Genomic DNA, 15,501 nt, shown 5'->3' with positions numbered 1-15,501 from the left:
ATGCAGGCTGGACAGAAGGAGCTAAAGCATGACGTGGAAACATCCCAGAAGGAAATCAGAACAGTGTTAGCACTGCAGAGGAGCCAGCAACAGGTGAAAGAAGATCTCCGAGCGGAGGTGAAGTCCAGTCACTTGGATATAAGAACTGTGCTTGAGGAAATCCAGCGAGTAAGAGAAGAAATGGAAGCTCGATTAAATACTCAGGCTGATCTGGTCTTACTGATCAAAGAAGTGAGCACCAATTTAACATGTGTAGACAAGGCTTTCCAGAAAATGGAGGAAAGGCAGAAGGTTTTTACCAGCCTGCATCTTCCTACAAGAGAAAATGTTGAGGAAGGATTTTTCTTTGAAAATTGCTTATACAACTCACACATGGGTTTTGAAAAACCTGTGGAAGCTAACAGTTTGGATGAGGAATGTGAGAAGAAGGTGCTTAGGGGTAAGACAATGGTGACTGCAGAAGCGTGGGGAGAGAAATGAGGTTGTTCCTACTTGTGCTTGTCAAGTACTTTGTTCAGGCTATTGGGTATGCTTTTAAGAAATGTAATTTTTTAGAAATTTAATCTCTTGCTTAAAAAACTCTAATTGTAGCTGGTGTAGACATTACTACACAGACCTTCCTAGAACATGGGAACAAAGGAAGGCTTCAATTTGGCTCTCCAAACCAAAAAGTGGTTGATAGATGGTTCGTCTAGTAATCCAGCAACAGTGCACAAGATAAAGAGGCTCAGGAAACCAGTGGTATCAGGCAAGCTCTGAGATAGTAAAGTATAATGTCAAGTACTGGGGCAATACCCCAGCACTTACATGTAACTTTAACAAAACACACCCTAATGTACAGACGGTTGTGTATTTCTTGCTTCTGAATGCCTGTTAACTAGAGAAGCTATTTATGGGAAATGGTTTTCTTCATTGAAAAGCTTAGGATGGGTCTAATGTTCTCCCTAAGGAACTGGAGTTGGCTGCTGCCATCTCCATAGTGACTGTAGAGGGGGTGGGAGGGTTTTTGGACCTTTTCCAAAGTCAGGGGTTATTCTTTTTGCCAGTGAGGTGTCGAATCTTCTGTGAATGATTCAGTGATCAAAAGGCTTTGCAAAATCCCTGCTGATTTTTGTTTTGGTGATTCTTCCCAGTTATTGTGCTACGTGTGGTACTTGCAAATCTGATTTCAGTCTTCAGAAACTGAGCATTTCAGCTAGATTTGGTACAAGGTTTTCAAGCCTGGAGAGGAGTCCAACTCAAGGGTGGAAATTGTTCTGCTTTACAAGTCTGACTGTATAAAGGTGGCAAGTAAAAAGACCAGCGTAAAAACGAGTTGGGCTGGTAACCGATATTGTCTTTAATTTAGAGTTCATCACTGATGTGTTGTATCAGTAATTAGGCTCATGATGCTTTTGTTTTAATGAAAGCATGGTTTTTGTTTTGGCATCACAGCATGCCTTCTGTACGAATCTGGAAACACTCTGTCATTGCCCAGAGGTATGTAGGACATAAATAAGCATTGGAGTGTCACTGGTGTTAATCTGTAGAGGCAGTTCATGCTACAGAAGGCTCATGCTAGCAGAGGAGCGCTTTTCAACATTTGAAGTGGCTGCATGTAGCACATGTCTATGATAAATTGCCAAGAGGAATGAAACTGAATTTCTCTAGTGCCTGTTTTTTGTTCAGCTTTTTTTAGTATAGTGTCCAGGGCTGGCTTGGTTGGATGTTTGAATGAGCTTCTAGGAAAGGATTGAGTGGTCTGGGCACCTTGATAAAGGCAGTGGCATGAAACTGGCAAACTGATAAAGGCTGGCTGAACACTGGAAACAGCGGATATCTGGAGTCCTGTGTCATTTGTGGGTAGCTGCTTTAGCACTGTACTTAAATAACTTTATTAGGTGTGATAGGTATGATATAATATTTTTCCAGAATAGAAGTTGTCTGCAAACATTTGTTCAGGTTTAACACAGCTCTGTCAAAGAGTCCTACAAATGGATGTTAAAGCCATTTCATACAGTTAATTAAATGATGGCATTAGCATCTGTATCAGTGGATTTACCCAGTACCCTTAAATCAAGAAGAATGCTCTAGGTTTCCACTTACTTTAAGTGGAGCATTCAGGAAGGGAGGTGGAATACATGAGAGAGTAGGAGTATGTGAGCTGGGAGGGCAGGGAAGGACTGACTGTACATGTTTATTCTCTGCTCTTTTTCCCCTCTCTCCTTGATTGTCTCTTGTGATTTTTGAAGGAGCTTCAGAAGGTAACCAGTGTTTTCCTAAACACAGTATCCTCCACAAGGTTGCTGGAAATCTGACATGATTGCTCTCAAATGTGAACTGTCATTCATTTAAAGAGGTCTACTCAAAGGTCGTTATGTCTGCACTGTGAGGAAAAAAAGTGGTCACATTAGTTAAAATGGTGGTAAAAATAAGCAGAAAAATATAACCAGAACGGTCAGGCAACCTTGATCTTTTTTTGCCTACAGATTTGTATTTTGATTTGGATTATCGTGTTGATGCGTCTTTTAACAGCTCTACTATGAAACCGCAAGATGTTATTTTTCTAACTTAAAGTATACCCTTTAGCAGTCAGCATCTCCTGAGCAGAAGTGTAGTGATATCTCCAAGAACACAAGAGCATCTGAACATGATAAAGCAATGTGTGGACAATTCTCTAACTATGAGAGATGACGGAAAATCTTGCATAGAGAGGATGTATTTGGAAAATTAATAGGCTTAGGAGGCACTTTATACCCAGTTCAGTAAGAGAGGCACAGAGAACAGGAAACTTGTTTTCAAACGCTTTGAAAAAAGTGAAGGCTATGCAAGACTGATGCAGTAATACAATGGTTGATGTGTCAGTGAGACTAACATTAACTAAGAAGCAAAGCTTTTGCTATTAATACTGTCTCCAGTTGTGTGATTGAACCTTACACTGCTGGGACTATTCCAGAGTCACTTGACAACCTTGAAATGCTTGGGCTTCAGAAAGGATTCTTTTGGTTAGTTTGTCCCCCTTCTTTTCCACACATTCCTATGGTTCTTTCTTTTAAATCTCACCTCTCATGTTTTTCATTTTATCTGGAAGAAATCTTGTTAAGCTGAAACTGTACAAAGTAATCTGCTTAGATGTTTTCATTAAATTGCCAAGGGATATTTATGTATTGCATCAGCCTTTTATTGCAAAAGTGTTTGCTCGTTCCCTGTGTGATCAAATGGGGAAGATTGGCTCTATCTTCATAGCAATACTGTACTGCCTTTCCAGTCTGAAGGCTGCAGAGAAACCTGTAACCTCTCTGATGTTTGCAAGTGAAGTGCTGGATTATGTGATGTGGTTTGCTCTGACATGAGGTGATTGTGTACTGTGAAGGGATTGAGGTTGCGGCATAAGTAGGAATATTAAATCAGCGATGTAATTCTTGGACTGTGAATAGTGGCAGTGAAAACTTGAAATACATTCATTTTAGAGCATCTTTAAAAGTCTCATCCTTGTGACTGAAATTGCTGACACAGAAATGCTGCAAGACTTCTAGTTAATGGAGCTGAAATGTGAGCTGCAGAGAGGGGAGTCTTACAATAAAAATTTTGAAAGCAAGAAAAAGACCAAGTAAATGTAGGGAAAATGTTTTGGTTTTTATTCACCAGTACTTTAGAGTGCAGGAGATACTGTATGTTGCAAACAAAAGTGGTCAACTCTTGCATTAGGAATGTTACTGGTTAGGTACGATGATGGAGATCTTGCATTTTATGACAGTATTTATTCAGAGCCCAGTGTGAAAAGCATGCTGAAAAGTAAGCCACAGAATATATGAAGGTGAGAATGAACTACAAAACATTATATACAAGGTTATGGTGTTAGAAATCAACCTGGCAGATGACAGTATGTGCTCTGCAGTGCTATTGAAATAACCCTTTCTCCAGGTTAGTGTTTCAGGAAGTGTTTATAAGAACTTATAAGTACTTTCTTTTGCATCTGTGCTTTAAGTGTTGGTGAGACAATTCAACATAAGTTGCATATTAATTAGTTATTGTTGGGTTTTCAGTTGACAAAGGCAAGCAGCGGAGTCCCAGGAGCTCGTGCATACCAACTCAGTCCTCCTCAGATGCACATGTGCTTGGTACAAAAGCAGCTGAGCTGACACAGTACAAAACGAAATGTGAGACCCAAAGTGGAATCATCCTGCAGCTGAAAAAATTCCTGACAAGCAGCAACCAGAAGTTTGAAGCATTAACAGTTGTGATCCAGCACCTGCAATCTGAGGTAAAAACTCACAGCTAAGCAATTTGGGCTTTAATTGTTTGAACTCTTCTCAACAAGGGTTTCGGAGCATGTTGACATACCTATACAGAACATCTGTGTTTCCATTCCAGTGGCTTCTGTTTTCCTGTGGAAGCAGCAGTAAACCTGCTCCTGGCATCAGCTGGATAGAAAAAAAAACCCCTGACACTGGGGTTTATGGCCTCTTTGCAGCTTCACATCCTTTTTAAAAGATGAGGTTTTGAATGTTTGTAGTCATAGGGTCCTTCAGGCTTGAGTACCATTCCAAGTATATACTTTAGGTTCTGCCCTTGTAGGAAAGACTAGTTTCAACAAGTAATCTGCATGACCTTGCTTTGTTATTTGACACTGGATAGAGTAGTGTACAAGGGGTAGGTATGATTTTGAGCTATCCAGAATAAAGCATAAGTTATAATGGTTTTATTTATTGAACCCAACAGTGTTACTGTTGGTGTCTTAAAGCTGTCAACATGTCATTTAAAAAAAAAAATAGAAATGCCCCTGGAATTTAGAATGGAATTAATCTGATGTGGTTTGACGTTTATTTGTTCTAGTCTGTTTGACTCACATAATGACTGCATCAATTTGATACTATCCTAGAAACTTTAGGTCTGCCTTGAAAACCTTTGAGAGAAGGAAAATGCAAAGTTATGGAAATTATAGCAGTTATGGATTTATACTGCAACTGTTGATGCAGGCTTTAATAGCAGTTTCTCTTGCATTTATAACTAATGTTCCAAGATTGATAGCAATTTTATTTCAGCTGTTCTGATATATGGCAGGTTTTACAGTCTAGTATATTAAAAATAGACTGAGTTGTCTTAACATGCTGCTAGAAATGTAACATTATCTTCTTGTGGGATAATAATCTGCTTGCTCTTCTACAATAATACTGCATTTAAGCCCAAGTCTGGTTCAACTCTAAAAGCAGTGACTCTTAGGCAGATTTGTGGATTTGGCTTGGTGGGGCTTTCTAAATTCTTGAATGGAACACCTTTCTCTGCTAAGGAGCTACTTCAAGATCTTCAAAGCAATTTGAAAGGGGATTTTTGGATGCCTGTCATCTGATACGAATTGTGAAATTTATATGTGAAATTCTCACTGCTAACCTGTGCAATCTTCTAATTACTGTATAATAAGCACCCTTGAATGGGAATGGCTATTTAAAAAAAGGCGGGGGGAGTGTTGAGATGGAGGGAAGAGAACTGCATTCAGGAAACTGGTCATTTTGCTCTTCCTCTTCATTATTCTGTTGAAGGTGGAAAGAAAAAAGAGATTGTATTTCTATTAAATTGTGTAAAATTAGTAATCTTGGACCCTGAAGTCTAAGTCTATGAAGCTGGGCACACTGTACTTTTATGCCAGTTATTGGTATTGAGGATTTCTCTCCTTTCCCAGGATAAGACAACACTTGCTGAAGAGTCACTGTTTTGTTGTGTACTTACTGTAGGGCTGAGGAGGACTCTTCTGCCACGGTGGTATAAGGAATACTCAAGAATCTGTTAGTTAGCTGGGAGAACATCCTGTAGGATTTCAGTGTTTCAGGGAACACTGCTTTTGTGGTTTGTTTTGGTTTTGTTTGTTGGGATTTTCTTTTCCCTTTATGGTGATGGGTGGGGTCTGGTGTTGCTAACGCAATCTCAACTGGCCATATGTTTATTTTTCTTGGGCATCCCTTCGATGTAATTTTCAAGCTTGTTGGATAAACTTGGGGTGAAATTTAAAGTTAGGTTTTGGCTCGTAAGGCAGGGGCTCGTAGCTTAACTACCGCAGAGCCAACTGAGAGCAGCTTCAGCTTTTCTCTTTAAAAATGCAATAAATCATGCTTAGCTGATTACATCAAGAACAGAATTGTGCTTCCATTTCTCCCGGTAGAGCAAGTGCAGAGTGACACAATGCAGTGTAAGCTGATGAAACAGCTTGCTTGCTGTAACCGGGGGGGAGATCCTGCTCTGGACTTCACAGAGCGAGAGAATTTCCTGGGCAGATTAGCAACATGGACCATCTGAATGTGCAGTCAGAGTCTGTTTGAGGGTGCGATGGGGTCAGAGACAGGCTGCTTAGCCAAATGGAGAGAAGAGCTGGAAGTGAGCTGTCCGGTTACTTTGAAGCTGTGCAGCCCAGCCCCAGCATCTTGGTAAGACCTGCCTCAGCCTCTCCTGCTTTCCCTGCAAGGCTGAAGTTACCTGGAGGTGATTCAGCTGTGGGTTTATTTGGGTTTGCTTTCCTTTTTTTCCCCTCAAGATGTCCCAGTGCATCCCGATTGCACAGATGTCCAAAGTTACTTCTTATGAGCTCATTTGAAATGGATATGGTTGTGAACGCAATCAGGACTTGCTGGCAACGACTTCTGTCAAGAATGCAGCCGGCCCATCTGGAGTGAAGTGGGGAGGCTGCTGTTGAAGGGTTAAAGGAGATTGAGCAATGCTGCTGTGCTTTTTCTAGCCGAGCAGGAATCTCTCACAAAACTCTGCCTGAGCTCAAACCTGTGTGTTACAAGCATTATCTTGGAGCTGTCAATATTAACAGCTGCCTCTGATAATACCTTCACAGTCAGGCTGTCAGGCTTTGTCCAGGGGGTTTCTGTGCTTTTCATCTTGGAATGAATCTAAAAGTTCAGAAATTAAAATTTCTTTTGAATTTAAAAGTCCTGGAAACTTGGTTACTGCATCGCAGGAGCTACTGCTGGTTAATGCCAGATGAAAACCTGTTTGGCATTGATGGCAATGAATAGTGTGTGGCTGATGAGAACACTGTGCTGTATTGAGTTTTTCTGTTTAGACAGCTGTATGTGCACAGGCAGTTTAAGAACCGCGTGTCAAACTGTGGGCTAATCACAAAAGCAAGCTTAGTCTTTCTAGACTACTGCTCCCCTCTTCATCCCCTGGTAATTCCTGTGACTTCATAACTGTTCTCCTGTTTGTTAAGCTCAAATGAGAAAGGAAAAGTGGCAGTACAGAGGAAATGGTGAAATCAGCCATTTACAGTAAGTGCATAAAGTGCCAAGGAAAGCTGTCTTCCACTTGCACCGCTGTGTTTGAGTTGATCTTTTAGCAACCCTGGTATTCATTGTGATATTAATTTTGAATGTATTTCTCATCCGTTCAGTAACAGATGTGTTCACAGAGGCTTTAAATACATGCTTTAGCCCATCTGTGCAAAGCAGGCTATGGATGCACTCCTACAGCCTTGCCCTTTCTTCTATGGCCCTCACGTCTGAAGGGGGTGGTGCTTGCCTGGCCTTGAGGAGCCAGTTCAGGTATCCAGTCAGGAAGAAAAAACGATGATGGATCTAGTTTTATAGGTCTGTCCATACCCGAAGTGTTATGGGTATGCCCCTGTGCAGTGGTTCACTGTGGGAAGGAGTGGGAATGAGGAGCCACCAGTGCTGGGGTGGCAGCATGTACCTCAGGTCTGCAGCTGTGGGCAGAAGTCAGCTGCTCCCTTGGGAAGGAAAATCCCAAACTCTGATGGTTTTTGTGATGTTACAAAAGTACATCACCAGCCATGGCAACTCCTTCGTGAGCCCCTGCTTCTGCCTCCTGAGTGATGCTCAGCCCCTTGCCCTGCCTTAGGGCTGCTGCCTGCAAGGCTGCATGACCACTGCAGCTGGGAAGCCTGAACCTCTAACTTGCTGCCGTATAGAAACTCTTACATGTTTGGTGGTGGAGGGTGTTTGTTTTAGCAGTGCAGTATCTTCTTGGTTTAAATGTGGTTTTGATTGTTTAAGGGAGGTTTAGCTTTAGAATGAATAGGTAATGTGTGGTTAGTGATGTGAATAGCTTTGTTGACTGTTCAGAGTGTGAATTGACAAATACTACCTTTTCCATCTTCTTACTTTAATGCATAAATTGCCACATTCAGAACTGCTCAGGCAGTTTAGATGGTACAGTGTTTAGTTACGATAAACACCCATTTCTGTTCTAGTTTAATAAATGAATCTAAGAGAGCTCTCAACAAATTCTGCTGTAGAAATGAGCTTCAAATTTGTGTCTGTGCAGCAGGGTGCTACAGAGATGAATAGAAACTAAGTTCCACTTTTGTGCTTTTCTTGGTATGTTTATGAGAAGACTGATATTTACGGTTCCAGCTTTACTTTGGAATGACTGTGGTGACCTCTTCAAGAAGTTTCCTTGATAAATGCTATTTAAGAGGCTATAGAGTCTTGACAATAACATGAAGATACCACTAACTGTGGATGTGACACAGGAATGTGCTAGTAATTGTGTGGCTGGAACAGGCTTCAGTATCCTAGGTGGAAATAGGAATTAACCATTAGCATATGAGCTACTATAACTGGCATTTCCTGACATGTGGATGAATGTAAGAGTTGAGACAGTAGTTTTCTTGGGAACTTCTTAGCACTTTAAAGAGGAGGGGTTTTCCATCTTGGAATACATGGACACATGCATGAAAAAAAATTGTCCTGGTCTTTACAGAAGTTCAGCAGAAAATACTTATCAAATAAGAAATGCAAATCTGGCTTAAGGAGCAGAGGAGCACACATCGCATCACTGACCCCAAAACCATTTAAGTGAAAGGAAGAGGTTTGGAACAGCCAAATTTTTGGCCTATAAATTCAAACTATATTGGCAGGCCTATTGTTTAGGACAGCTCGCTTTGACTTAAACTTGTAGTTTTTATTTTCTAGAACCTAACATCAAACTTGGCCAGCTGTCATTGGGATTTTCATCCAAAGTGTACTTCTGCTTTTTAAACCTGGCCTCCCAAAATACGGTTGTAACTTTTTACAAAAGAGAATAAGGATATTTAATTCAGCTATTTTTTTTGTTCAGATTTAAAAAAATAAATCATTTAGAAGTTAAAAGATAATATCCTGAATTTGAGGAATTCAACTATTTTCTGTTCAGTAAAGGAGAGTGTATTTCAGTAATAACACAGTAGCTTCCCCTTGTAAAGCAAAATCTAGGCTGTGGCAGGTTGCATCTGACACATAGCTGTTGGGAGGGAAGGAAGCTTCAAATGATTCTCAAGGTTCCTACGTGTGGGTGCTGCTGGACAAGAGTATTTCTGGCAACACGTTGAAGATTTGTGAGTTCTAACGTCAGAAAAAGATTTTAATCCATTAATTACTGTGAAACTAGGCTCTCTTGGAAATAACTTTTTAGAAGACAACTCAGTTAAGCAATTTATTGGGGGCATTTGGGTATTCAGGATGGATTACAGCTGGAGAGGCTCAGGCGTCCCTGTCGATAGCTACTTCTAGCAAAAGGTGTCATGAGAAAAGACATCTTTGAAACAAACTTGGCATTTCAGGCACCTAGTGTTGCTTTCCATGAAAAAGTTGATTCTCATGACTACCTTGTTATTTCTCTTCTTTCTTCTCTTTTTTTCTCTCTCCAAGAAGATGCAGAATTAATGACAGTAGCGAACTTAGATGTGTTTGTTACAACATCAAAATTAAAGGGAGTAGTTAGTGGAAGAAAGAAAATAGCATCTTTGCTTCTTGTTTCCCTCTTTAGTGTTGTACTGCCTTTTACAATTAAACTCTAAACAGCCTTAAACATGGAGTGATGTAAAGAAAATATGCTTGTACGCTCAAGCATAGGATCTCATTCTAACATTTCAGAGAACTTTATAATTATAATTTTATAGATGTGAGAACTTAAGTTATGACCGTATAACTTGTCAGGGCTGCATGGTAACTGATGAAACTTTTGTGTAGTACTCATGAGATGAACAGACTCAAAAACACTATAAAATACTAAGTAGTAAGCAGTTGGTAGGGTAAACTTATAATGAGATTGGAATTTTTATAGAGAAGGAGAAAGTCATTCTATCTGACAACTCGTAAAGTTGCTGCATGAAGGTGAACATCACTTCTATGTGGGAAAACAAAGATCCCATATGACTATAAGATCCCATGTAAAGCTTGTAAAAGCATAAAGAACCTGCAAGTGTACAGCTTGTGTTAAATATATAGTGACTCATAGGAATCCTGTTTAGCTGGTTCTCTGCTTTAGTGTTTCACGTTCTAAACATTAGGGGATAAACATCTGACTCTCTGTAAATGTACCTAGCAAATAATATATTAGAAATAACAGTGGGTTTCTATCAGCTAATCGAATAAGTGTTGTATTCTGAGGCTTAATTGAATGTGTTTGAGATAATAGGGTGAAAGCTGACTGCTTATTTCATTTGGTAAGGAGGCACTGCATAACACTAACAAGGCCAAGAGTAATGTGGAAGTAGTCATTTCACTGCATATTTATTGATTTGAGATGGTTAATGATATATTCATTTCACTGCAGTAATAGTCTGCTGCTCCTTTCAAACATATACGTGGAGAAGAGGGTGTACATCCTGTTGTTGGGCCACTTCTTTGGCTCAGAATCTGGTAGTTGGCTGGCTCATTTCTTTAGCTTGCTTTTGCATCTAAGTGATGTGAAAGGAATGACATTTCAAATGGGTTTTAAGTGGGGTGAGGGGCAGGTGAGTTTAAAAAAAGAAAAAAATCTAAACTTGCTGACTTCTAATTAGAAGATTTCTTTAGAGGATGGTGTTTTGCCAGCAAAGGAGGAACACGGTCTGGTACAAATACTGCGGTATAAGGACCAAAATAAAAAAAGTAAATCTCATACCGCATAGCGGATATGAATAGCCCTTTTGTTACCCCTCATCATTACTTTCAGGCTATAGCTGATGACACATCAGTGACTGGATTTTATGCAAAGATGTGACTCAGTTTCTGCGTTACAGCCAATGGTGATGCTCATCTTTTCATGACTGGTGCAGCACAAGGATGGAGTAGGCTCCAATTTCTAATGCTGTTCTATAAGAGCAATACCTCCTCAAATGAGAAAGACTCATCCTATATTGGTATCTGTTGACAACTAGGACTGTACAAGTATTAAACAATATTTAAGTAATGATCTTTTCTTCCATACAATCTAGGTGTATCTCCTGTAAGGTCTAAGCACACATTACAGAAGTGCTTGCAAATAACCACGATTTATTATTATGTTTTTAAGATGCTCAGTGTTTCTCTCTAAGTTTGATTTTAGGAGTAAATGCTTGTGGTTTGACAGCACATGGCTTTCAAATATCAGGCTTTCCTTTCCCAGAATAAAATTAATTTGGCCCTGTATATGACTGCAAAACACATTTAAGTGCTTCCGCTCTTTGCTGTGCTGATGAATTTTTTGGTTTACATGCTTTGAACAAAGTTTATTGAGTCCGGTCTAGTAAAATGCTTTTTAAAAAAGCATTGCAATGTTTTTATATTTAACACTTAATGTTCTCCTCCTCTAAGTTTTGACTTTTGAAATTACTTGCTTACAAAGTGTATTGCTGATAAAACTAAAAGGCTCATCTACAGCCTTCCAGATCAGAGGTGCTTCCACCTGTCAGTTCTGCCTATGACAGGTACAGTTGCTGCCATTTGCATGACACTCAGGGCTGCCTGCCCATATGCCTTGGAGTGCTTGGTACCAGCATCATCTGGGCCTTTCTCCACCTTCTCTGGGCAGAGACCACATCACATCCTGGCACTATGAGGGGAATGTTCCAGTATGGCTGCTGTATGTTTGTGTCATGGAGAAAGTCCCATGACACAACCTGATTCCCTGGGATATTTCATACCTAGAAGAGGGTTGTGTCTGTTCCTTTGCAATCCACCAGTGCTCTGCAGTTTTTGGTTCCAGCAATGCATAATGCCTATTCTGAACCTCTTAATGGCTAGAAAACATAAGGTTTCAAATGAGTACAATTTTGAGGTATTGGTGTGACATAGCTGCTTGAAATTAAAACCAAAAAACTAAACAAACCCATATTTTGGTATATAAATGCAAATTTTTCAGTGTTGGTGCTTGTGTATTCTTTCTTTAGTACAGCTCCAAAAGAGTATACCTTTTGTTTCCAGATGGAATGTGGTGGTTTAAAATGCGAATGGCGATGTCTGGCTAATTACTATCAGATGGGTATTGTTAACTTATTTGGTCACACATACTCAAACCTCATTTTTCTGCCATGGTTTGCTCTTTTACATTGAGTAGGTGTTGAAGGACTTGTAGCTGAACGTGGAGGCAAAACTTGCAGAGTAGGGCTTTTTAGCCAGACAGGGCCTATCTGTAGCTCTCAAAGCCCTGACTTGCAGGCAGAGCATGGGGGGCCCCCCCACAGCTTCTGGATTTGGGATCTGCAAAGGAGTTGTGGGATGCTTGAGGAATAACCACCCATTCCAGCTTGAGAACTGCTCGTAACCTGAGCTCTCAGAGGTGTCTTTTGTGTCTTACTCGTGTGAAGATTTGGTATAGGTACAGAGCCAGGAAGGCTGGTTGCTTGCATGCTTGGTAGAAATACCTTTTTTGTTCATTCTAGGATGTGGACTTCCGTAGAGCTTCCTGCTTTCAAAGCAGAGTGTTGGAAACTGTTCAGACATTGATGTCTTCACCCTCGTTATCCAAAATGACCCTAGGCTGGGCTGTTTGAATCTCAAGAGGTAGCAAAAAGAGCTGGTTGCCAGGAAAAATACTCTTAAGCCTGTATCCAGGCTACATAACTGCCAGTAACACAAACATGAATGACAAGTTCTGTAATTTATTCTATTCCTGACTTGGTCATTTATGTGATCTTGAAACTGCTGTATCCTCCAAGCCCCTGCCTTGGACACTGTCTGTTTCCATCCAGTTGTAGTGGAGCATACCTCACCTTTTCAGGTGTCCTTGCTATGGGCACACATCCCTCTGGACTTGCTTGTCAGAGTTTCAGAACTGCCTAATCTTCCTCAGAACAAGAAATGTCCAAGTCTCCTTCTTTATGCTGAGAATTTTTCTGTAGCATGTGATAGCAGAGGTGCACCATCCCAGTACTGCCTGTGGTAAGACTTTTATTCCCCAGCCTCTCTTCTTGTTCCTTCCTACAGCTTCCATGTTTATGGTGGTGGGAAAGTTTTGGCTAAAACTCAACCAGATTTCTTGTGCACCTACAATAGATTCTTTTGAACTAAGAAAAACAGCTACCCAGTAATCTACATGATATTGGCATAAACTCCTAAATTGTGCTAGAAACAGCTTTAAATTTGTATGAAGTTCTTCCTTGGGTCTCTGACAGCAAAAAAAGAATGAGCACCATTGCCAGACTTATCTGAATAAGTGAACAATGCCAAAATTGCTCAATCTTGTATGCTTCTATCCTGGTTCTGATCCTTCAATTTCTGGTACTGATTTCTCAAGTAGAATCTTGTAAAGGATAAACAAGAAGGTTGCTTGATACTCTAGCCCAAAGCACATGCATACCTGCCTTTAAATACTGAGGGTGGCCCTTACTGGATTATTCAAGTGGGCTTCAGTATTTCACTGTGTTTTGGGTCTTGCAAACATTCCTGTTTTCTTGGGGAGACCCCCATACCTGAAGCTTCAGTTCTCTCCCATAAAAGCTAAATGGACTGCTAGTCAGTCTGACTAGTTCATGTGGTTGCTTAACGATACGAGCAACTTACTTAAGGCTGACAGTCTCTATGGCTAGCTCTTTCTGAATATATTCTTTAGTAGGAGGTGATAAGTTTGTCTGGATTTCTTGATTTGCAGAACTATGAACGGACAAGCAGGAGGCTGAGGCACAAAGTCAGCACCAGTAAAAGGCAACAGGGCTAAGAGCAGCAGAAAGCAAGAAACATTAAAAAAACATAGTAAGGCAACATTAGTTGATTTTATTTTGTGTTTTTAGTCTCAGTCTCTGGCAGTCCTTGGTATATTCTGATCTCCTGTGCCCTTGTCAAATTGCTCTACCTACAAATACAAAATATGTGGATTGTGAAGTGGGTCTTTGGAAATGCTTACTAAAATCAGCAGTGTTTCCAAAGGGCCTGCAGTGTGGTCCAGCTGCTGAGCTGAGGGGAGAAATTTTGAGTTGTTTTACGAACAGAGTGGGCTGGAAGTAATAAGGTTCAAGGATGACTTTTTGAGAATTAGAATAAAGAACGAATACGGAAACCAAGGGGAGGGTGAACATAGAATCTCCTACGTGTTGTTTGTATATTACTTTGGTGATGGACAAAGTTACTATAAAAGCTTTTGGGAAATACCCTGTGGAGCCTGCAGCATGAAAATGAAAGTGCTTTGGTAGTTACCTTGCTTGCACATCCATTATGTGATTGTGTCCTAGTGTGCTAGGATGCAGCTCAATCCCCACTGCAGTGTTCGGGTTTTCATCAGTGGATGCTGTGTCCGTAGCTGGAGCTGGTGATGAGTAGGAGCGAGATGACTCATCTCTCCTTCCTGACCAGGGGAGAGCAGGGCGAGTCCTTTCCATAGCTGAGCTCTCTGCTCTCCTGAGGATTTGCTGTGGAGAGGCGTGGTTTTCAGTCTTAGACCACTGCCACTGCAGAAAGCATCCAAGTGCTTAATGTACAACTGCAGCACAGCTACTTAATACCAGTGTGACAGTGTCCACATAACTGTTAAGTATTAAAAGGGGATCTTTCCCCACACAAGGTCAAAAATAAGTATTCCTATTAAAGGGCTGCCCTTTCTTCTAACCTGCCTTTTCAGCTGCAATTTCCTGTAACTTGCAGCAGATGAGAGTGCATGCATGAAAATCACTCATTTTGATTAGTATTATGTCAGGTCTTAATACATTGCTGGTTTCTGGGTGCTCATTCCTTCTATTTTTTCTTATGAATGATGCATTTTATTGCTTTATTTGCTCTGCAGGCATGCAGTGGCTATTGCCTACCCCCAGGACAGGGTGCTTTTAAGATGTTAGCCTGGGGTCAAGCTGTGGCCAGAGTGATGGGGAGCAAATGGGGAACCTGCGGCTAAGGTAAGGTTTTCCCTGGGGAAAACCAAGTGCAGGCGTGGCCGTGCCAGTGTGCCAACTCATCTATTGTGGTCAGTGGTGGAAAGAGCCCATGTGATGCTGGAGCCAGTGCATTATTACTCTTTTCCTCTGATGTATCCTAGCTGAAGGAAAAGCATGCAAAGTGAGTTTCAAGCTCTTTGCGTGCGCTGGGGCTGTGAACGTGAGCCGGGGCATTGACAGCAGCAGAGCTGCTGTATCTGTGGCTCTCCCATTCAGCTCGGGCCTCCCGTGGCTTATTTTTGCATCAGTAAATTAAGTGTGAAAGCAGCGCATAGCAAGCTTGAAACGGCTAAAAATAAGGTCTATTATCTACAGAGAAGGGCAGCATTCCCTTTGCGATCCCGGCTGCCGTTCGAGCAAGCAGAGATCGATCAGTGTAATGTCTGGGGCTCGCCTTTCATAAAAGAAGGGCTGTGGCT

The 15,501-nt window shown here is 41.0% G+C and overlaps 1 protein-coding gene across 3 annotated transcripts in view; it reads left to right on the top strand.

The window, feature by feature from the left end:
- Nucleotides 1-15,501, top strand: part of MTUS1 (microtubule associated scaffold protein 1) — a gene marked incomplete at its 3' end in the record, with an annotated part of 87,740 nt that overhangs the window by 55,538 nt on the left and 16,701 nt on the right. For all 3 annotated transcript variants that reach the window (XM_080638111.1, XM_080638110.1, XM_080638112.1), the window contains one exon: nucleotides 4,026-4,243. In XM_080638111.1, coding sequence (XP_080494237.1) covers nucleotides 4,026-4,243 — 218 coding nt within the window. The remainder of the gene's footprint in view (nucleotides 1-4,025; nucleotides 4,244-15,501) is intronic.

The sequence above is a fragment of the Psittacula echo genome (genome assembly GCF_963264785.1).
Source record: "Psittacula echo genome assembly, chromosome: 1".
Lineage (NCBI taxonomy): Eukaryota > Metazoa > Chordata > Aves > Psittaciformes > Psittacidae > Psittacula > Psittacula echo.
Note: the sequence above shows the minus strand (reverse complement) of the source record. Positions and strands in the feature narration are given on the sequence as shown.